The sequence below is a fragment of the Stigmatopora argus genome, chromosome 23 (genome assembly GCF_051989625.1).
Source record: "Stigmatopora argus isolate UIUO_Sarg chromosome 23, RoL_Sarg_1.0, whole genome shotgun sequence".
NCBI lineage: Eukaryota > Metazoa > Chordata > Actinopteri > Syngnathiformes > Syngnathidae > Stigmatopora > Stigmatopora argus.
In genome coordinates this window covers 3,490,497-3,509,568 of record NC_135409.1, presented here as the reverse complement: position 1 = coordinate 3,509,568, position 19,072 = coordinate 3,490,497, and the positions used below count along the sequence as shown (strand labels likewise).

At 46.9% G+C, this 19,072-nt stretch overlaps 5 protein-coding genes across 12 annotated transcripts in view; 2 read left to right on the top strand and 3 right to left on the bottom strand.

Moving 5' to 3' along the window:
* Nucleotides 1-30: 30 nt before the first annotated feature.
* On the bottom strand, nucleotides 31-4,356 carry tulp3 (TUB like protein 3). 5 transcript variants are annotated; one of them, XM_077593298.1, is made up of 12 exons: nucleotides 4,202-4,356; nucleotides 2,737-2,784; nucleotides 2,314-2,362; nucleotides 2,095-2,254; nucleotides 1,798-2,025; nucleotides 1,618-1,739; nucleotides 1,349-1,543; nucleotides 1,174-1,286; nucleotides 994-1,108; nucleotides 816-914; nucleotides 396-567; nucleotides 31-326 (listed from the first exon to the last, which is right to left on the bottom strand). In XM_077593298.1, exons 1-12 carry the CDS (start codon nucleotides 4,219-4,221, stop codon nucleotides 193-195), a joined length of 1,455 nt encoding a protein of 484 aa, XP_077449424.1. In that variant the 5' UTR covers nucleotides 4,222-4,356; the 3' UTR covers nucleotides 31-192. The 5 variants fall into 5 exon arrangements, with proteins under 5 accessions (XP_077449424.1, XP_077449423.1, XP_077449421.1 ...); XM_077593297.1 differs by having other exon boundaries at nucleotides 2,314-2,365; nucleotides 4,202-4,355; XM_077593295.1 differs by lacking the exon at nucleotides 4,202-4,356 and adding an exon at nucleotides 3,214-4,195 and having other exon boundaries at nucleotides 2,314-2,365.
* Nucleotides 4,357-6,475: 2,119 nt separating this feature from the next.
* rhno1 (RAD9-HUS1-RAD1 interacting nuclear orphan 1) lies at nucleotides 6,476-7,724 on the bottom strand. Its single transcript, XM_077593309.1, has 3 exons — nucleotides 7,474-7,724; nucleotides 7,171-7,351; nucleotides 6,476-7,106 (listed from the first exon to the last, which is right to left on the bottom strand). The coding sequence occupies exons 2-3, from the start codon at nucleotides 7,327-7,329 to the stop codon at nucleotides 6,621-6,623; spliced, it is 645 nt and encodes a 214-aa protein (XP_077449435.1). The 5' UTR covers nucleotides 7,330-7,351; nucleotides 7,474-7,724; the 3' UTR covers nucleotides 6,476-6,620.
* On the top strand, nucleotides 7,650-11,964 carry foxm1 (forkhead box M1). 2 transcript variants are annotated; one of them, XM_077593291.1, is made up of 9 exons: nucleotides 7,650-7,888; nucleotides 8,367-8,795; nucleotides 8,878-9,038; nucleotides 9,199-9,384; nucleotides 9,461-9,589; nucleotides 9,684-9,725; nucleotides 10,362-10,395; nucleotides 10,471-10,643; nucleotides 10,840-11,964. In XM_077593291.1, the coding sequence occupies exons 2-9, from the start codon at nucleotides 8,402-8,404 to the stop codon at nucleotides 11,497-11,499; spliced, it is 1,779 nt and encodes a 592-aa protein (XP_077449417.1). In that variant the 5' UTR covers nucleotides 7,650-7,888; nucleotides 8,367-8,401; the 3' UTR covers nucleotides 11,500-11,964. The 2 variants fall into 2 exon arrangements, with proteins under 2 accessions (XP_077449417.1, XP_077449418.1); XM_077593292.1 differs by lacking the exon at nucleotides 7,650-7,888 and adding an exon at nucleotides 7,904-8,281.
* On the bottom strand, nucleotides 11,841-15,319 carry LOC144068661 (cystine/glutamate transporter). The gene is made up of 12 exons (XM_077593307.1): nucleotides 15,121-15,319; nucleotides 14,930-15,056; nucleotides 14,753-14,868; nucleotides 14,555-14,680; nucleotides 14,374-14,473; nucleotides 14,266-14,310; nucleotides 14,065-14,188; nucleotides 13,894-13,997; nucleotides 13,593-13,689; nucleotides 12,477-12,626; nucleotides 12,238-12,415; nucleotides 11,841-12,125 (listed from the first exon to the last, which is right to left on the bottom strand). Exons 1-12 carry the CDS (start codon nucleotides 15,317-15,319, stop codon nucleotides 12,061-12,063), a joined length of 1,431 nt encoding a protein of 476 aa, XP_077449433.1. The 3' UTR covers nucleotides 11,841-12,060.
* A 2,758-nt stretch (nucleotides 15,320-18,077) lies between these two features.
* Nucleotides 18,078-19,072, top strand: part of ppfia2 (PTPRF interacting protein alpha 2) — a 44,859-nt gene continuing 43,864 nt past the window's right edge. For 2 of the 3 annotated variants that reach the window (XM_077593675.1, XM_077593676.1), the window contains exon 1: nucleotides 18,079-18,386. The gene's annotated coding sequence lies outside the window, so the exon portion shown is untranslated. Of the gene's footprint in view, nucleotides 18,387-19,072 lie in introns of all 3 variants that reach the window. The other variant, XM_077593674.1, reaches the window with a different exon arrangement.

Genomic DNA, 19,072 nt, shown 5'->3' with positions numbered 1-19,072 from the left:
ACTCCAAAGGTAAGAATAACACACTTTCAATACAAAAAGGATAACAAATGGGAGTTTAATAATGATTGAAGGTGTCGAGTGAGGCAGTTTGTCCTGAGGGCGGTGCTTCAGGAATGCCCAATTTCATTCCCGAGAGAGCAAGTGGCGTCTTGGTTAATTGAAGTTGATCACCACTAATGGGCGGAGAGCGGTTCATCCGCATGTCATTTTGTGGTCGAAGCTGGATAAGCAGATGGCGAAAGCTTGCAAGGCACACATGGGGTAGTTGTAGTCCAGGGTGAAGATGTCCTCGGCTACTCGGCCAAACTGCATCACGATGTAATCGGCTAAAGCGGGAGGAAAGAAAAGGCTCGGCCATCAAGGATGAAGACCTGTCCAGAATTTCGGATACTTACGGTCCTTGTCGTGGACGATCTGAAAGTTCTTGATGGAGGCCTGAGTGACACGACCGTAGAAGTTGAGTATGTAGGACTGCGTGTCGTCGTTCCACATAGGCGCCTTGTTGTGAAGCTCGATCAGGTTGTCCATGGAGTGACTCTCCCAACGACTCAGCAGACTCTCCTGCTCCTGAGACGACGAGTTGGGGACGTGGGAAGGGGCAATGGGCTTTTCGCTTTGACGGACGTTCAGTTTTTACAGTAAACACGAGGCCCCTGGTGTAGCAGGTCCCCAGAGACCATGTGTTCCTGGTGTAGTGACCTCTAGTGTGAAATGTCTGCTGCCAATTTATGCCCACCGACCCCAAAAAAAGTCTGCAAATTCTCCTCGCTGTTGACATTAACAGTAGTGGTAGTAGTAAGAGATTGATGACTCACATTGTGGGGACACACGGGCACTCTGTCAAAGTTGTCACCCATTCCTGGGATGATAACTGTCATCTTGCGCGGGCCCTTGAATCCCATTAAGTTGGATTCCTGGTGGGCGGTAGAAAGAAGGCTTATTAGAGGAGGAGGAGATCAGGGCAGGGGACTCGGTTTTTGTTTGCCCGCTTACATAGTGGATGGCGGCAAGCTCCTGTCGAGTGCTGCTGTCCTCCGCGGCAGCTTGGTTCTTGAAAGGGTTGGTGCCGTTGTTGTATACGGTGAATTTGGTGCCGAAAAGGTTGGACCTGGCAGGGAGAATAGCCTTGAACACCTTGGAGCAATCAAGTGTGGCTCTCTAGTAGGTTTTTACCTCAATTTCCCAATGAAGCTCTCCCCCTCTCGCGAGAGATCGGTGGGGTCTACTGAAATGAGGTAGTGGGCAGTCTTGCTATACTTCCTCTTCCTCCCCGCTAACAAGAAGACCTAATGGGAAAAATTGAGCAAGACTGTCAAGGACTAGGTCAAAGACCAGACGAGGGCCTTACCTTTTTGCTATCCTCCTTCTCCATGTGCATGTAGTACGTGGGGTAGAAGTTGCGGTCCATGCCCTTGTTGTCACGGGTGATGCGGCATCTGACCGTGGAGCTGCAGGGGGCGGGAAGCAACACAAACTCCTCCAAGTTGGACACCTCTAGATGGAACGAGCTCCCGGATAAGGGAGAGCTGCTGGCGACCGCCTCCTATCGAAAGCGGGTGCCAAATTTGTTCAGATGCGGCACCGTGAAGGCAGAGCCTCACCGGAGAGGCAACTCACTGGGCCCTTGGTGGTAGTGGCGGAGCGGGGCCTCGCGGTCTCTTCGTTGGGCGTCGGGGATTCCGGCCGCTCTTCCTCATCGTCCTCGCTGGATTCGTCAAAGTTCATAATATCTGACAGGCCTGGACAAGGACATGTTTACATCCGTGCACGATTCCGAAAAAGAAATAGTTTAGTCACCTTGTTTCCGCAATAGGTCGGGAATGTTCATCTTGGGGCGGTGTATTATCTCCGCGTCTCCGGCCTTGGCCGCGTCCCCCGCGGCCACATTGGGGGAGGGAGGTGGCGGAGGGCGGGGCTTCGACTTGGTTATAACCTGGCCCTGGGACTGGTTCACCGACACAATCTGAACGTCCATGCCCTTTTTGGGAGTTTTGGGTCCTGGGTAGGCCGCCGAAGCGCTCATACCTACCGTGTGCGCCGCAAAAGGATGAGTTAAATCCCTAGGGTCAGATCTACCGTCTTTCGCCGTCTCACCTTCCGCGCCGATTTCGTCGGCATTGACGAGGGACTCTGCCATCGGTGGCTGCTCTTTCTCCTGCCGTGTGCGGGTCTGCCGGGGCCGGGCCTCCGTGTTGGGTTGGACCATGAGCGGTTCCTGACGCTTCCGCCGCTGCTTCTGCTCCAACAGGGACCTCTGCGACGGCACGCCGAGATGACGGCCAATCCACGACGTGACGTTAAAGCGCCGCTTACCTGTTTTTCTAGCTTCTGTTGCATGATGCTGTTGGGGTCATCAAATCCGCTGCTGACATGGGAATGGAACGACAATGGTAAGATAGCTTGACATTTGACAAAGAGTCTCTTAATGGCCCAGAAGAGTTAATGTGAGGTGAGAAAATGAAGTACAGGAGAAAAGGCTCCCGGGCGCGGTTGGGTAGCAAGGGGCCTTGCGTTGCTTAGCTACAGCAAAAAAGGGCAACAGCAGGGAGCGAAGCCTTTGGGGCAGACTCTTCTGTGGGAGTAAGTCGACTTGTGTCGTATGACAAATGTTTCGTGTGTATAAAGTGTCCGTCTAGATACTCCAGAGCAATTGTCGAATGACTTGTACTCAATTAGCTCGTCTTTCAGTGACAAAAAAGCAGGTGTTGTGAAAGGGTGAGTCGGGGGTGCGTGTACCTTGTTGTTGTTGTGGCGCTGGATGCCAGGCTGGTGGCGCTGGAGGGTCTTAAGAGGGCCAAATGTCAGTTTACCAAAAAGATAAGAGAGGAAAGAGTTTAGCGCAATAGTTCTTCATTGTTGTTCCGGGCAGTCACCGCTTTAGGTAATCAATATTTTACCAGCATTTTGTAACCATAGAGGTCGTGGTGACGGCAAACCTACTCTGTAATTATTAGTCTAATTAACATGGCCTTGGTACGTTGATGTCAAAATGATTCACTGACAGAGCATAAGAAACACTCAATGTTCAATTGGGAATGTGTTAATTGCTATGTCTGGGAATGTGAGTCTTAGTTATTATATTCAAATGTAACTAAGTAAAATAATGATCTTCACGGACCCAAATATACTGCATGTGCGGCTTTTAGAGCGGGAGTCAAAGCTACTGCTGATCTATAAAGATTTGTCATGGAGGAAGAGATGCTCACGTCTAACCTGTACGACCAGCGACTGTAGACGGGCTGCGCCTCCATCCTGACTTGAAACGAGGCTCATTCCTGTGATGCCGACTCATAATGTGCGGCGCTAAATGGAGTGACTGGGTGAATAGGTAGCGGAGGGTAGGGTTGCCATGACATCCACGCGACGCACGGAAATACATTAGGAGGAAAAACCCAATGTGGGAGTGCTCTCCAGCAAACGAACTTTAACTGTCATGAGATTTTTTCTGTTTTTTTTACATCTGACTGATACAATCCCCTTCTCCCTCACTTATTTTACACGTAAAAAAGCATCAATATCTTGTTGGTATGAGATGAACATCTTTGCATTTCCGTAAGTGTGTGTTCGTGTGTGTTTGTGTGTGTGTGTTTGTCCTGAGAGACGACGATCTGACAAACAAGTCGACTGATGAGGAGCGAGATGGGAATAATTGCATGATGCAGTAATAAGTATGTGGCATTGTATACGCAGTCATCATGTCAAATCACACGGCAAAAATTAAGGAGGTCAATTCAACTAGGAAATGGACATTTTAAAGATCCAATCGTTAGGGAAACAATCGGGAATAATATGCAATCTGGCCGGTATAAAACTTGCAAACTACATGTCATATGGGGTGGGGGTTCTTTATATGATGACATTACTTGACAAGAATGCAGTTGAAAAACTCAAGCGAGTTCAATCATGCAACACGTATGTGCTACTCATTTAAATGCGACGCAATCCAAGGAAAACGGCAGTTGGGTGTTACACGATGAATCGCTTTGTTTTTCTCCTCAAGTTCCCAAAAGTTGCCGATCGCCACGTAAGGTTAGAACACCGTTAGCACGTAGCATAGCCCAGGTCGTCGTTTATTCGCTTGAAAAGTTACGATTTGCTCAATTTTCGCCTGCTAAAAATACAGTCGCCACGACGACTCGCCCTTTCCTCCGAAAATACGGTTAGAGTGTCGAAAATTATGCGCGATGTATTTTCTTCTTACCTGAGGCTGTAATAACTCATGTTTATCCGCCGTTGCTAAGGAACGTGCCACCAAGGCGCGCCCTCACTGGCTGACTGCTCAGCTAGTCTTTGTCTGACTGGTGGACATCGACGAGGGGGCGCATGTGTTAATATGCGCGAGTTTTCGTCGTGTTTGTGTTCTTTCGGTGACGAAGTAAACGAAACCTTACTGTTACTTTTTATCGTAACCGCGTTGCCATGCATCATCCTGAAACAAAGTGACACTCTGTATAGTCAAAAGTTGTTTTGATAATGATCTGACATAGCACATTAAGGTAAAGTCGTTTGAGTCTCTAAACAGGTCAAAGAATCACTTTGTTTCATATAACACCTGCATAATTGAAAGGCAAGAGCGGAGCAAGTATGAGCTGAGGTTGGCGCAGTCATCTCGTGCAAACCCCAAACGCTTCTTTGCCCATGTTCAAGCCAACAAACGTCTGCACAACCAAGTGGTTAAACTCAGGGATGCTTATGGAGTCGGTGTCACGGATGCAGAGGGACAAAGCTCTCTTTTTGCTAGGGTGTTCGCAGGCATTTACAAAGCCGATGATGGGCGACCAACACCCCCATTTGCTCGGGATGTTCCCCCAATGCCTGCAGTTGCCATTACACCTCCTGAAGTCTACCGTGCCTTGATGTGTCTGGACGCCACTAAAAGCCATGGTCCGGATGGTATTCACCCGAGGGTCCTCCAGGCACTCGCTCCGACCATAGCACTTCCCCTCGCATATCTCTTCACACTGTCCTTGCAATCAGGTGAAGTCCCCGAAGACTGGAGACGGGCCGTCATCTGCCCTATCTATAAGAAAGGAGACCGAGAGGACCCGTTGAATTACCGACCGGTCTCCCTCACTTCAGTAATCTGCAAAATGTTAGAATAAATTATCAAAACGTCCATGATGGCCCATCTCCAGAACACAGCGGCGATCTCCGATAGTCAGCATGGATTCGTGTCCAAGAGATCCTTCCTCACCAACTTGCTGATGATGGAGGAATGGGTCACTCAATTAATGGACGATCGACAAATTGCCGACCTGGTCTTCCTGGACTTGGCCAAGGCGTTTGACTCGGTCAACCATCGCTTGCTACTCCGCAAGTTGGAAGCGTATGCGATTCACCCAGCGGTAGTGAGGTGGATTGATGCGTTTTTGGCTGGCCGCACCTTTCAAGTACAAGTCAACGGCATACTTTCAGAGACTCACAACGCCCCCAGCGGTGTGCCCCAAGGCGCCGTTCTTGGACCACTGCTGTTCGTGGTGTTTGTAAACGACCTGCCAGAGCACATCTCCCAGCGGGTTCTCCTCTTCGCCGATGATGTGAAGCTTGTTGCTCCCCGGAGCGACTACGAGGACCTGCGTAGGTGCCTTCATCATGTTTGGAGTTGGTCGAACCTGTGGGACCTGCGGCTCAATATCACGAAATGCAGTCATCTGGCTATTGGGGCTCCTCCTGATTCACCTCTTGACTTTGAACCGGGACGCCTGGAACTGGAACGAACTCAACGGTGCAAAGATCTGGGCATCATTGTCGACGACACGTTCAAACCAACGGCCCAATGCATCCAAGCAGCCAACAAAGCTCGCGGAGTGCTGTTCCTAATGTTCCGGTCCTTTGCCGTCATCACAGCAGACATCTTCCTTCCTTTGTATGTTTCCCTGGTGAGGCCCATTCTCGAGTATGGGATCCAAGCCGCATCACCGTACCTCGCCAAGGACATCCAGCATCTGGAGCGGGTCCAGAGGCTTGCAACGAGGATGGTCCGCGGCCTCAGCTTAATGTCTTACGAGGGAAGATGCCAGCGACTCAACCTGCCGACCCTTGAGGCTAGGCGTCTGCGAGGGGACCTGATACTGGCCTACAACATCCTCCACGGTATCTACAGCGTGCCCCGTGACCTCTTCTTCACGCCCGCACCTGATCGTGGTCTGAGGGGTCATCCGTGGAAGCTGTACCCTCGCGGGTTCCGGTTGAATCGGCGGAAGGCTGCTTTTTCAGTGCGCATCGCCGGTCCTTGGAACCGGCTTCCGCAGGGTGTGGTCGAGAAGCCGACGGTCGCCCAGTTCAAGCGGGCTCTGGATGACTTTTTGGCCGTGGACCAGTGACTACACCGCGTTTTGTGCACATTTTATTTTATTTATTTTTTATGTCTTGTTACATGGCCCTTAGCCTGGTGCTTTTTCTTGCCAAATAAATTGAATAGAATTGAATTGAATAATTCATTATTGCATTCATATATTAACACATTACCAAATACTACTTGCTGGGGCTTTTATTCCAAACTCTAGATTGAGGAATAAATGTGATCATGAGTTTTGAACACTTGTCTGATGTCTGCTCACCAGCACTCCCAATAAATAAGAGAGAAAACTGATTTCGATCATAAAAGTTGAAATCACATCTTAATTTTTGCTGCGGATGAACTTCTGGCATTCCGTCAGCTGCCCTCTCTCCTCCAACATAGTCATAACCCACAGCCGCCTCCTCCATGTTACGTTCAGGCCATAGTATTTCTCAGGTGTGTCGGGCACCAGCACATCGAGTGGCTGACAGTGTGGTGGAGTGGAAGACCCGGCGAGTAGCCGGAATGCCAAAGAAGATGGGGTGCGGCCATTTCCTTCTTTAGGGGCATCATCAAAGTTATCATCATCATGTTTCTGTTTTGGTGGTATTTCTGCGGAACCAGCTGCACAACTTCTGTGACTCTTCTTTGCTGGATGATGGTGCCCGTTTGACTGAAATGACAGCGGGGGGAACTTGCTGGTGGTCTTCTTGGACAATATGCTGCAAGTGTCCTGAATGATGGTGCCCAAGCGACGCTTCCTGCGGTGGCCACTTTTTGACCATGGCACTGCACCGCCCAGTGATGTGTCAAACTGAGGGTTTACCTTTAAAAAAGGAGCAATCAAGTGAGTTATATGATGTAAAATGGGAACATTTATGTTAGGTTACCCAGGAAGTGAGGTTTGTGCTGGCTTTTTTCTCTGTGAAGAACACTTTGGGATGCAGGGCAGCACGAATCTCAGGACTAGATGGGAGTTTGGCGATGCTCACAGGCGGCTCGGCAAACAGCAACGAAGGTTTAGCAGTTTTGGGACTTTTGCGAGGCATTAAAATAAACTTTGTCTGAAGACTTCACAATTGAATTATTGTTTACAGTTTGAGTGCCGTTTTTTATATACACTCGACCCAACATGAGCACAAAGTATCTGCCCCATGTTGTTTTTGTAAAGACCAATTGCAAAGTTCACTCACCTCAATATCTCATTTTGTTGAATTGAGAAGTGTGTAAACCAACCGTATACTTAACGGGGTTCTCCGTTTTATTCATCTCCATTTAGTCTCCCTTTATTTTTATTCAAAAAACTTCCTGTTCCCCCCTCCGATTGACAATGGTCCTTCCTGACTCTTGACCAATTGCTATTGGTTGCTGCCGAACCACATGACTAGACCGTGGCCCTTGTAGCGCGAAAATTCAAAATACGCATGTTGGGAAAAAGAAAAACGTTTGAATGAATGGCAAGCCTTTTCATTTGTTTTTATTGTCCAGACTCAAGCATTTGGTCTACTTTTTGTTTAAGCTTCAGTTTTCGAGAAAAAGTAGTTCCTGGTTTTGCCTGCAGTTTCACATTCGATTGGCTATAACCTGTGCCCCATCATTGGTCGTTTGGTAAGTAACGTAGTCAAAGCTAACCCGTAGCAACCATAGCGCGAAAATCTAAAAGACGTTTTATCCTTAAAGTAAAAAGTGAACAATAAAGCGACTTTTGTATCCGTTTTTGAACGGTGGCCAGCAGGAATCCACGCTAAGAGACCCGGTGGGCACCGTAATGTGAAGGTTTTAGGTAGATAACGGCTATGCTAGCTAACTAGCCGTCTTCAAATGACACGACTCTCTTAACGGTACTGGCAAAATGTGCGCGATTAGAGCAAGTGTTTAACATTAACGGCAGAATATCTCAAATTCCTGCACTTTTAAAACTATCCGAAATAAGTAAATTATTCAAAGCCTTCTCGTTACTAGTCAAACACGTCTCAATCAACTGGACTTAAACGATCGAAGGTATTCACTGATACGTAAGAAATCTGATTGCATCACCATACAAGATTAATGTTTAAGTGTGTTAACTTGTTATTTCTTTCTACAGCGTTTTTGAGGAACATCTTTTGGATCTTCTTGACCATGAGCCCGAGGAAACCCCTGATCCTCAAAAAACGAAAGCTGCCCAACCAGCCGAGCAAACCTCCTGGGAGTCAGAATGCATCGACATCCCGAGAAGATCAGGGGAGTTCGTCCGCCACTCAGAACCTCCCGGTTGGGGTGGGCATCCTGCAGCACCCCATGCTCCCCGACACTCAGCTGGTTGCAATTCCCAGGATGGCCGATCTCTGGAGTGTCATTCAAGCACTCACTGTCCAGAGCAAGGAGGGCGGCGCCCACAGCCCCGACAAGTTCATCATCCTGGGCGGTGGCTTTAAATCGCTCTCCACGCCCGAGACCGCCAAGAACGCTGTTTTCCCGGGCAGCACGATGGAACAGCTAGCTTCTCAACAGGGGGCACTCACAGATGAACAATGTTAAAATTCGTCTTATTTTCAGAAATATTGCATGATAACAACAAATCAGCAATGTGTGTTTTCTTTGTGTACATTTTTCAGTAATAAAGGTGGAGAAGGATAGCTGTTTTGACCAGAATGCCAACTGCGTCATGCAATGTTTGAAAAGGGACGGCGCCTTGCCACCGGGAATTGCTGTTGACGATTCCAATAAGGAGAACCAGACTCCAGTCAACACGGCGCAAGGAAAATCAAAAACTAAGGCAAATTCTTGAACCTAATTGAAAGTTAGCCCACAGAAGGATGGAAAAAAATCTGCATATTTCGATATCTAGCACCCCCAATTGCTGCTAATGCCTTGAAAGTCATCAATTCGTGATTTTGAGCGACTAACAATACTTGCTCCGCTGCTGTCCTCTTCAGAACCTCAACATTGGCGACGCTTGCCTAAACAACGCCATACCTGGAAAGCCGCCCTTTTCCTACATGACCATGATCCAGTTCGCCATCAACGGTAGCAGTAATGTCCAAATGACACTAAAGGAAATCTATGAGTGGCTCCAGAACCACTTTGAGTTCTTCCGGGGTGAAAACAGAAGCGGCTGGAAGGTGGTTACCACCTATTAATATTCCATTACAATGAACACAAACCCTCACTGTGATATATATTTTTTGTTCTTGGCAGAATGCCGTCCGCCACAACCTCTCCCTGCACAGAATGTTCCAGCGAAAGATGTTGCCCAATAGGAAAGGGTCAATCTGGACCATTCGACCCGAGGCCAATCGTGGGCTCACGCTGGATAAGGTGTACACGGTCTGACACACTTTTGAGTGCTCGATATAACCTTGGATCAAGTTTGTTGTTGTTTTTTTTTTTAAGATAACAAAAAAACTTTGTTCCTTTGCAGCCTGGATGCAACCCGGTCCCGGCCTCATTTGCATTTAATCAAGTAAGCAAGAGAAATAATAGATGACAAAATGTTTTATTTTTCTGACTCGAGCATTGAGGCCAAACAAGGACAAAAAATGTTACATCACATCGTAACCATTTTCTCGTAATATTACGTAAGACATTTGTACCTCTACATACGAAGGTTGCGAAAAGCTTTAATAGGAAACCTTTTATTCCAAGATATGAAAGCCATTCGTATTCATTTTAATGGATTAATAGATCATTTTATCTTTTTTCCATACATATTTCACACAAAATTGCTATAATTTTATAATTTTTACAGAGTTTATGGGGTGTTATTAAAAGTTGTAAAACCACTTCTGAACCTCATTAGTTTCCTAAGTAGAGGTACCACTGTATTATGACTAATCTCATATCACATTCTTAATCTTGTAATATTACAACATATTACTTCTGAAACGTTTTAAATATTTTCTAATATATTTTATATAGTAAACTATACATTTTTCTCACAAAAGTACTAGAATACTATCTAATATTGTGACCTCAATCACGTAATATTCAGTTGTTAGTTTTTTTTAATTTATTTATTTTTTATTTCTCGTCCTTTCTAATTTTCCTTTTTTTGGCCCTATTACTAATAATCTGTTTGCGGTTGTCTATTAAACTGCAGCCAACACTCCGTGCCGAAACAATTCCAAGTGCGGGTGAGTTGCCAACATGAAATGTAGGCAAAAATACATTTGCGTTTTGACTTGACTTTTTCCTTGGACTCCCTTCAGAGTGGCTCGTGAAACCTCTTCTCCCCCAAAAGCCATCCTTCTTTTTGCCGGTCCAGCTCCCCCTCAACAACACCGCGAGTCGGCCCTCGTCCTCACCGGTGGTGCCGCTTCAAACTCTCCAAACAGCCAGCATCCCCCGCAAAGCCAAACGCAAACGCAAACACCTTGCGAAGGTGAGACATTTTAGCTCACTTACTGCGATAGACGTCCGATCCGTTTCAAGGGGAGGGTTCGTGGCGAGCGTTCATTCGTCACAGTTCAAATGGATCGGACATCTACAGGCGACAAAGCCAATTAAGGAGTTTGAGTTGAGTTTTTAAGAGTCACGTGATTGGACGTCTATCAACGCGTGGTCTGTGTCGACACCAGGTGGTGCTCGCACAGGGTGATGCTGCGCATGCAAAGATGCAGAGGAGGCCTGTTTGCAGCTCCCCCCGCCTCAGGAGCCCCAAGACGCCCCGCCGGCGCCAAGAAGCGAGCGGCTCCAGGCGTAAGCAGCGTCTTGTCAGCCGGCGGCACGAGGAGCCGCTCCTGGTCTGCGACTTCGGAACAGAAACCTCTACCAGCCTGAACGCAGAGACGGAGCTCCAAGAGGGCTCCCGCGAGACCCCGACAACAGAGGCGAGTGTGAGTTCCTCCACCCTCTGCAAATCGCTGCCCTCCTGCTCCGTCGGGGGCCGGAGCGTGATGGACTTCAGCCCCATCCGCACACCCAGCATGCCGGCCTTCACGCCCCATTACGACAACGCCACCGTCGGCCCGAGTGGCGCGGCTTTGGACGATTGGGCCCTCTCTGATGACATCTTTCTTGCGCCCGTTTTGGGGCAGCTCCAAGGTGGCAGCGCCAACAGCTCCCTGACCGAGGGGCTGCTTCTGGACACCATGAACGAAAACCTGAACCTGATGGACTTCAGCTTCAACCCGAACGAAAGCCTGAGCCTGGTGGACTTGAGCTTCAACCCGAACGACAAGCTGGAACTGGAATTGGATGATATCAGCCTGTCCAAGATTCTCCTCGAACTCGAGTAGACCGGAATTTGTTCCAAGTTTTTATGTCTTCAGCAGTTAAGAAAAAATTCCCAGCTGGTGTTGTTTGTTTTGGCCCATAGACTAAACTTGAATTCCGTTGATTTGACCTCTGCTTAACAGGGCTCTTCTGTTTCATTTTGATGTACTGCCTCACTGACACTTGTTTGTATGGAAAAATCTCAAAGTATTTATGTTGATTTTGCACTTTTTTTCTTATTTATTGTGAGGTTCCTTCTTTTGCCCCTAAAGTTACTTACGGTTTTGGGGCTTAGAAAGCGTCAAAGATTGTTTATAATAAGCTATTTCTAAGAAATGGTGTGAGAAGCACTACTTACTATTACTCTTATCACCAATTGGGTTTTATTAAAATACAAAAGTTGATGCGGTGACTGAGAGAAGCACAAATGTTCCTGCCGTTTTTTTGTAATGTTTCAATTGTTCAATAAATATGTTCGTTGAAGCTCACGTTACTCTATCATATCGAACAAAACACTGCCAAAAATGTCACCCATGGGGTCGTTTTATGGATTCGCCCAAACGCAATACTATTGTTTCATGTCCTCAGTAGGTCTTGACTTCCTGCTGGGCGACTTCCAGGAGGATCTGGAGCTTCTTGCTGCAGTAATCTGTTTGCGGTAAACAAAAAGGCTTTCTACCAAGATGTTTCCACTTCTTTATCATCATATTTTTCGGCTAAAAAGTAACTTTTGCTGTGTTTGTGTTTTTATTTTCACTTACCAAAGGCGCGTCTCCACCTGGGCGGCAGTCGAGAGCGGTGCACGGCCACAAAGTACACCGGGACGCCGGTCAATGTCAGGGCGCAGCTGCGGCCCGTGTTCCAGGGGTCCGAGTAGAGCGACAAACCCACGATGAAGAAGCAGACGGCGGTGAATGTGACGGCAACGGCCAGAGGAACCTGCGGGCACGAGAGGCGCGTCCAGTGGCGCCCCTTCGACAAGGCCTCTAATAAATCTCACCTTGAAAGGCCGAGGCAGTTCTGGGAAGCGAAAGCGGTGCACGAGCATCCCCAGCGTCGCCAAGGCGATAAAGAACCAGCGTGCGAAGGAGGCCAAGCTGATCAGGGTCTGGATCTCCTCAGTGACTAGCATCAGCACCACCAATGGGTACTGCAGAATGCCGTTTGAATACCACTAACCAACCTTGTCTATTACGTCAATTATATATAATATATAATATATATATATATTATATATATATACATATATATATATGTGTATATATGTATATATATATATAAATTATATATATGTATATATTTATAAAAATATATTTATATATATGTGTGTGTATGTGTGCGTATGTGTGCGTATGTGTGCGTATGTGTGCGTATGTGTGCGTATGTGTGCGTATGTGTGCGTATGTGTGCGTATGTGTGCGTATGTGTGCGTATGTGTGCGTATGTGTGCGTATGTGTGCGTATGTGTGCGTATGTGTGCGTATGTGTGCGTATGTGTGCATATGTGTGCATATGTGTGCATATGTGTGCATATGTGTGCATATATATGTGTATATATATGTGTGCATATGTGTGTATATATATGTGTGCATATGTGTGTATATATATGTGTGCATATGTGTATATATATGTGTGCATATGTGTATATATGTGTGCATATGTGTATATATATGTGTGTATATATGTGTATATATATGTGTGTATATATGTGTATATATATGTGTGTATATATGTGTATATATATGTGTGTATATATGTGTATATATATGTGTGTATATATATGTATATATATATGTGTATATATATGTGTGTATATACATGTGTATATACATATGTGTGTATATACATGTGTATATACATATGTGTATATATATATGTGTATATATGCGTATATATATATATATGTTTATATGCATATATATATATATATATATATATATATATATATATATATATATATAATATTGAGACCAAAAAATGAAAAATTGATGTTTTCCCTTTATATATATGTGTGTGTGTGTGTGTATATATGTGTATATATATGAATATATATATATATATATATATATATTTGTGTGTATTTGTGTGTATATATGTGTGTATTTTTTTTTATTACCAGAAACAAGACAGCAGGCAGTGGCGTATGTCTGCGGATGTGAATCATGGAGAAAATGGGCGGCCAGTGTCCCTCCCTGGCACCCACAAACAGCATCCTGGCACAAAAGGACGTCAACAATTGGTAAAACTGAAAAAAGTCACCCCTGTGATTATGTAGCTCTGCTTTTTTTCCTTAAATAAAACAATTGTAGCATGGAAATTCTTCCATGATACATTTGTTTGATTGAATTGATTCAATGGTTAAATTACCGCTAAAACCATACAAACTAACAAAGCTTCTCTCTCCAAAGCCCACCCACCTCGGTGCCGAAAAAAACCCCCCGTTGAGCGCCCCGAGGCAAGACAGCGCCACCAGAAGAGGAATGACGGTCGACAGTCCTCGCAGCGCCCGGTTGGCGAATGTCTGAAGCAAGTTGGCGCCGTGAGTCACACCTGTGACTTTGCGGCACGCAACGCGGCGTCTCACCGACCACGGCCACGGCGTCAGACTGCAGGAGCTCCGCGGGCGTCATGATGGTGTAGTAGGACACGTTGACCAGCACGTAGAGGACCGTCACGGTCACCATGGAGCACGTGATGGTTAGCGGGATGGTCCTCGGCACCCACCAGGGACACTTTTAGATGATTTACGGAACGCACAGGCGCCAACGTGAGGCATGAGAAGTAAGTACCTGTTGGGGTTGATGACTTCCTCCGTCACCATGTTGAGATAAAACCTTGAGAAGAAAGTAATGTTCAACCCGTGACCTCATTAGCTTGAGAGAAAAGTGAGCGCTCACCATCCACCATACGCGTATAAGCCGTTGTAAAAGGCTAGCGGTAGCCTGTCCAGCGTCAACGCCTCCAATTCGAAGCCGTTCCGGAAGTTCTCTGTTTTCCCTGAGGAAAACAAAAACAAAAAAAATCCCATTTGACTTCTTGTCACGAGAAAATGTCTTTGCTCCCCAGCGACCACGTGACCTTGAGTTAGCGCCAGGACGCCCGGAACGATAATGAGGACCAGAGCAAAGGTCTTGACAAAGGTCAACGTGACCTGAGTGCGCGACGCCGCCGTCACACTCCAGCAATTGACAGCCACCACCAATGCTGGGATGAGTGGAAAAAAGACGAAGGGTTGTGCATTGGCGATGGCGAGGTCACGGGAGGGGTCGTACTCACTCACTCCCAGGAGGCTGACCAGTCTGACGAGGGCCACGGGGGCCTCGCAGGGGGCGAAGAAGGGTTCCACCACGTAGCGTCCGAAAGCCAGCGACACGTAAGAGGCCACAGCCGGCCTGGAGAAAGAAAGAACTTTCCCGAGTCTGAACCCCGGATGACCTCCTAGCGGAAATCTACCTGATGAAGAGGAACTCCGCCCACAGCCGCAAGAAGGCAGGAAGTGGACCGATGGTCTCCAGAAGATAAGTGTAGTGACCTCCCGATTTGGTGAAAGTAGTCCCCAGTTCGGCGTAACACAGCGCCCCTGGCGTGCCAAAGGTCAGCAGGTCACATTTTTGGACGTGGTCGTCTCGCGGGGTTGTCCTTACCAAGCAAGGAGAGCACCCCGCAGAGCGCCCACACCAGCAACGAGAGGCCCACGCTCCCGCTGTTCATCAGAACTCCTTTGGGGGCGATGAAGATGCCGCTTCCCACCACCGTGCCCACGATGAAGGACGCGGCAGACAGCGGGCCGATCTGCCGCCGTAAGCGGACGCCGTCCTCGTCCGCCTTCCTCTCCTGTGTCATTGCGTCCATGCTTCTTTCTCGCTCGCCAGTGAGTGGCGAGGATCAACAAATATTGTAGTCCCTCCACTTTTGGCAGGGAGGAGGGGGGGATACCGAGAAACAAAAGCCAGAACTTTCCCCACGCAGGCCTCGGACACAAACAGCCGTTTGCATTCTTGGGTGCTCGTTTTTTGGGGGCGCGGCTGAGAGAATTGGAGGAAGGGGTAAATGTGGGGGGGTGAAGCTGCACAAACTGAGAAAAACAACCCGTCCTACAGGCCGCTCGCTCATTGTGTCGGCTTGCATTCCAATCTCGTTTTTGGTGGTTAAATCCTTCACAAATAACCCAAAGTTGTTTGATGCTGAAAAATCTCTCAGTATTTAAAAAAACAAAAAACAAAACAGAAGTTATAATAGTTTCCCCGTTTATTGTTGTTCTGGGGAGGCATTGTTTTCCACAAGAGGGCAGCAGAAACTTAGATCTTTTAGAATTATTCGAGCAAGATAGCTATTTTTTAATTTTATTTATTTATTTATTTGCCTCTGAGAGTAGGTGTAACCTATTTGTTCCTTATATCTGGATAAAAGTTAACTAAAGAACTAAAATGGGGATTGTGAGGAGACTCCTGACTCAGGAGGTTAAAGGTCACAAAAAGAATTACCACGGTTGATGTCGAAGGGCCGTTATAACTAGGCTGCCACAAATGGGCTAATTAATGAATTGATAGCTTTTATGATAGTCATTAATAGAAGTTAAAATTAGTCCAAATTTTTGCTCTTTTGTTTTAACATTGAAAAATAAAGAGGAAGTAGTTTCAGTTTATTTTGCAGAAAATTTAGACTTTTATGAAAAAAAATTGTATGAAATTTTTTTGGGGAAAAACCCTAAATATTTAGTTATTAAGAAAAGTATGAACTTTTTTGTCAGAAAGGGAAAACATCAATTTTTCATTATTTTTGTCTCAATATTTTTATCTAACTGGAACAAATCTCCCATGACAAGATTTTAACTCACCAGCTGCCATTGACGCCGATAGAGGTCTAAACGTTTGTTTAGTTGCCCCTCCCACCCGCAAAGAATTGGACGCCTCGAAACACGATCCTTCACTTCCAGTCTTCGGGGCCAAACGGGCCGCTTCCTGTTGCTAGGATACGCGTCCTCTCTTCCCGCGGTCGTGGTGGAGCACCAACGTGGCCTCAGAAGGTTTCAAGGACGTTCTTCGGATTTATTTGGACCAAATTCAAACATTTTTTTGGTCTTATACCCTCCCCAAATTTAAACTAACATACGAACATTTTTTTTCTTGGGATACTTTTCACCCCAAAACCATATAGTGTATGGTTTGTCCTTTGTTTTTATTTTTAAATGGGAATATGTGCCTTTTTCTCTTTTATTTTGTACTGCAACCCGTAAAAAGGAAAGGTACACATTTTCAATTTTTTGTACTCCCTCATCGTGTCACATTTATTTAGTAAATTTTGAAATGGCAAAATTCCTCTACTTTTCACCTGTTCACATATCTTGGTAATTCATTTTCGAGTGATTTTCACCAACCGGTTTGCCACGTTAGATTCAAAGTTATATACGCTATCATGACAATGGTTTGATTGCTATTCCAACACAATCCATTCTGCGAAGGTTCGCTACCAGCCTCTCTAGGGCCAAATGGATTGGACGTCTAGTGCCGCAAGATTATTCCTGTTTGAAATGGATTGAACGTCCGCCACCGGCGTCAAAACTCTCCCAATGGGAGGGCTAACCCTCACACACACGTACAGTAGTTGACGCACACCTTTGCGGAAGCGGCAGCAAAACGTGCGAAGCATGAAAAAAAAATCATTAGTGAGCCTACAGGCCCCAGCTGCACGGTTGCCTAGCAACTGGAGCCCCGCTCGGCCCAATCAGGGCCGCATGCAACAGGAGTCGGAGTCCGAGTGACATCTGGACGTCCTCGCCAATGCAGCCGGGCCCCCTTTTGGCCCGAAAAGGATTGCGAGGGAGACGACGCGGGACGACCTGCGTGCGAGCTCGTTCCATTTGTTGCAGAGGACGAGAATGACCAACATGTGTACAATTTGGCTTTCAGCACCAAGGACAGAGGCGTCACACTTGACGCTTTTTGTCTGCTGATCTTTAACATGAAAACATGTCCATTAAAAGTTGACCATACAATTATTGACGATGAAAGAAGAGAGAAATGGTTACCCCGGCAACCACAAGACCACATCAAGTACGCGCCATTCATTTCGTGGTTTTGCTCAAACATTGGTATTTTCCTTTTCTTTAGAACTTATTCCTTGTGTGTGCTGTCCGTGCGATTATTGTATGCGTTTCGCCTATTCTGACCCTCATGACTTTCCTTTTCTTGTATGACCAGGTGTGTGTATTTTCTAATCAACCCCTGTCTGTGAAATTAAACTGTCTTTTGGTATGTCTGATTGTGGGATTATTGGTTTCGTTTCCTCCTCGGTAGTATGTGTCAACCTCGCTAGTGAAATGAACAAAGAAACAAACATAAGTTTGTATGGCTTTTCTGTTAATTTGAATAAAGCCTTTAGTAGTTTGTCGCTTGTCGTCCACTTCCGGCACTTCTGGGTCCCACTTTGCTGCGAACCGAGGACGGTTCTTTCCATGCTCATCTCTTTTCCTCTATGCATTTTTGGTATTCTTATGTTAGGGGTGTTTATCACTGAGTCCCCGACCTCTTGATTGGCCGCCTCCCTTAATGAGGACGCAAAGCACAACTGCAACTTTAAGACTCCCCCTCCTCCTCGTCCCTGAATGGTCTCTCCCAGCTCGCCTCCTCCTCCTCATCCTCTTCCTTCTCTTCCTCGAGCTCCTCTTGGCCGTCAAGCGACGCAGAAACCATGTCGTCGAGGACGCCACCTTCGTGAACGAGATGATGATGATGAAGGTGGTAGTGTCGGCGGCGCGAGCACGCCGGCCGCGCCTTCCTCACGCCAAGCCATCTTTGGTTTATTAACACACACACACACACATACACACACGCGCACACACTCACACACTTTCAAATTGGAAGCGCCAGCTGCAGACGACGACGTCGGCGTGAACGCACGCTCACGCGAGGTAAGCGCGCTCCTGACCTACATCGCCAAGGTGATTGTGCGTGCGTGACATTGCGGGGCGGGAGGGAAGGGGGTATGAATGAGCATGGGGGTCGGGGGGTCGGGGTTGCTTGCCATGATGTAATGCACTCGAGACAATAGCCAAGCGCCCTCAGCTATTTTAGCGTACACACAAGCAATTAGCGTCAGGGTTGTGTGAAGTAAAAGTATTGGGATGGATGTGTTGTGGTTGTTAGTACAAGCAGTTTTTTTAGGAATAGCTATTGACGGCAATAAATGTTCAATCCTTTGGAGCGACAACGATCGCTCCGTCAATGGCGGACGAAGAGTTAAACGCCCTGATGGTGTGCGTATATTCACGTGTGTTGAGCGTGGTGACGTCGGCGGCCGTTCAACCTCCATTTGCACGTGTGTGTATACAATATAAATGTGTGTGTGTGTGTGTTCACTTCCTGGATGTCTCCCAGTACTATCCTGGAATTACACACGAAAATTGCCCATGTGTGTGCCTGTTCCTATCATGTGACAATCCTTTTTGTCCAAATTATGCACCTCTCTCATCTCATTTTCTGAATTGCTTAGGGAGCGGGGGCTGCTGCTTATTCTTCACTTGGCTCGTGGGGGGGTTGCTGGAGCCTATCCCAGCTGACTTCGGGCCAGAGGCGGGGGACACCCTGAATCGGTGGC

What these genes read in the sequence shown, in the direction of transcription:
- tulp3 (XM_077593294.1), bottom strand. Translation starts at nt 3,251, where the DNA reads ATGGAGGCGCAGCCCGTCTACAGTCGCTGGTCGTACAG. An exon ending in CCACTACCACCAAGGGCCCA is followed by an intron (nt 1,544 to 1,617) that starts GTGAGTTGCCTC and finishes CGCTTTCGATAG; the next exon opens with GAGGCGGTCGCCAGCAGCTC. An exon ending in TGCCCGTGTGTCCCCACAAT is followed by an intron (nt 568 to 815) that starts GTGAGTCATCAA and finishes TCGTCGTCTCAG; the next exon opens with GAGCAGGAGAGTCTGCTGAG.
- rhno1 (XM_077593309.1), bottom strand. Translation starts at nt 7,329, where the DNA reads ATGCCTCGCAAAAGTCCCAAAACTGCTAAACCTTCGTTGCTGTTTGCC. An exon ending in GCACAAACCTCACTTCCTGG is followed by an intron (nt 7,107 to 7,170) that starts GTAACCTAACAT and finishes CCTTTTTTAAAG; the next exon opens with GTAAACCCTCAGTTTGACAC.
- foxm1 (XM_077593291.1), top strand. Translation starts at nt 8,402, where the DNA reads ATGAGCCCGAGGAAACCCCTGATCCTCAAAAAACGAAAGCTGCCCAAC. An exon ending in CGCTGGATAAGGTGTACACG is followed by an intron (nt 9,590 to 9,683) that starts GTCTGACACACT and finishes GTTCCTTTGCAG; the next exon opens with CCTGGATGCAACCCGGTCCC. An exon ending in CGAAACAATTCCAAGTGCGG is followed by an intron (nt 10,396 to 10,470) that starts GTGAGTTGCCAA and finishes GACTCCCTTCAG; the next exon opens with AGTGGCTCGTGAAACCTCTT.
- LOC144068661 (XM_077593307.1), bottom strand. Translation starts at nt 15,319, where the DNA reads ATGACACAGGAGAGGAAGGCGGACGAGGACGGCGTCCGCTTACGGCGG. An exon ending in AGTCTGACGCCGTGGCCGTG is followed by an intron (nt 13,998 to 14,064) that starts GTCGGTGAGACG and finishes AACTTGCTTCAG; the next exon opens with ACATTCGCCAACCGGGCGCT. An exon ending in CAGGTGGAGACGCGCCTTTG is followed by an intron (nt 12,126 to 12,237) that starts GTAAGTGAAAAT and finishes TACCGCAAACAG; the next exon opens with ATTACTGCAGCAAGAAGCTC.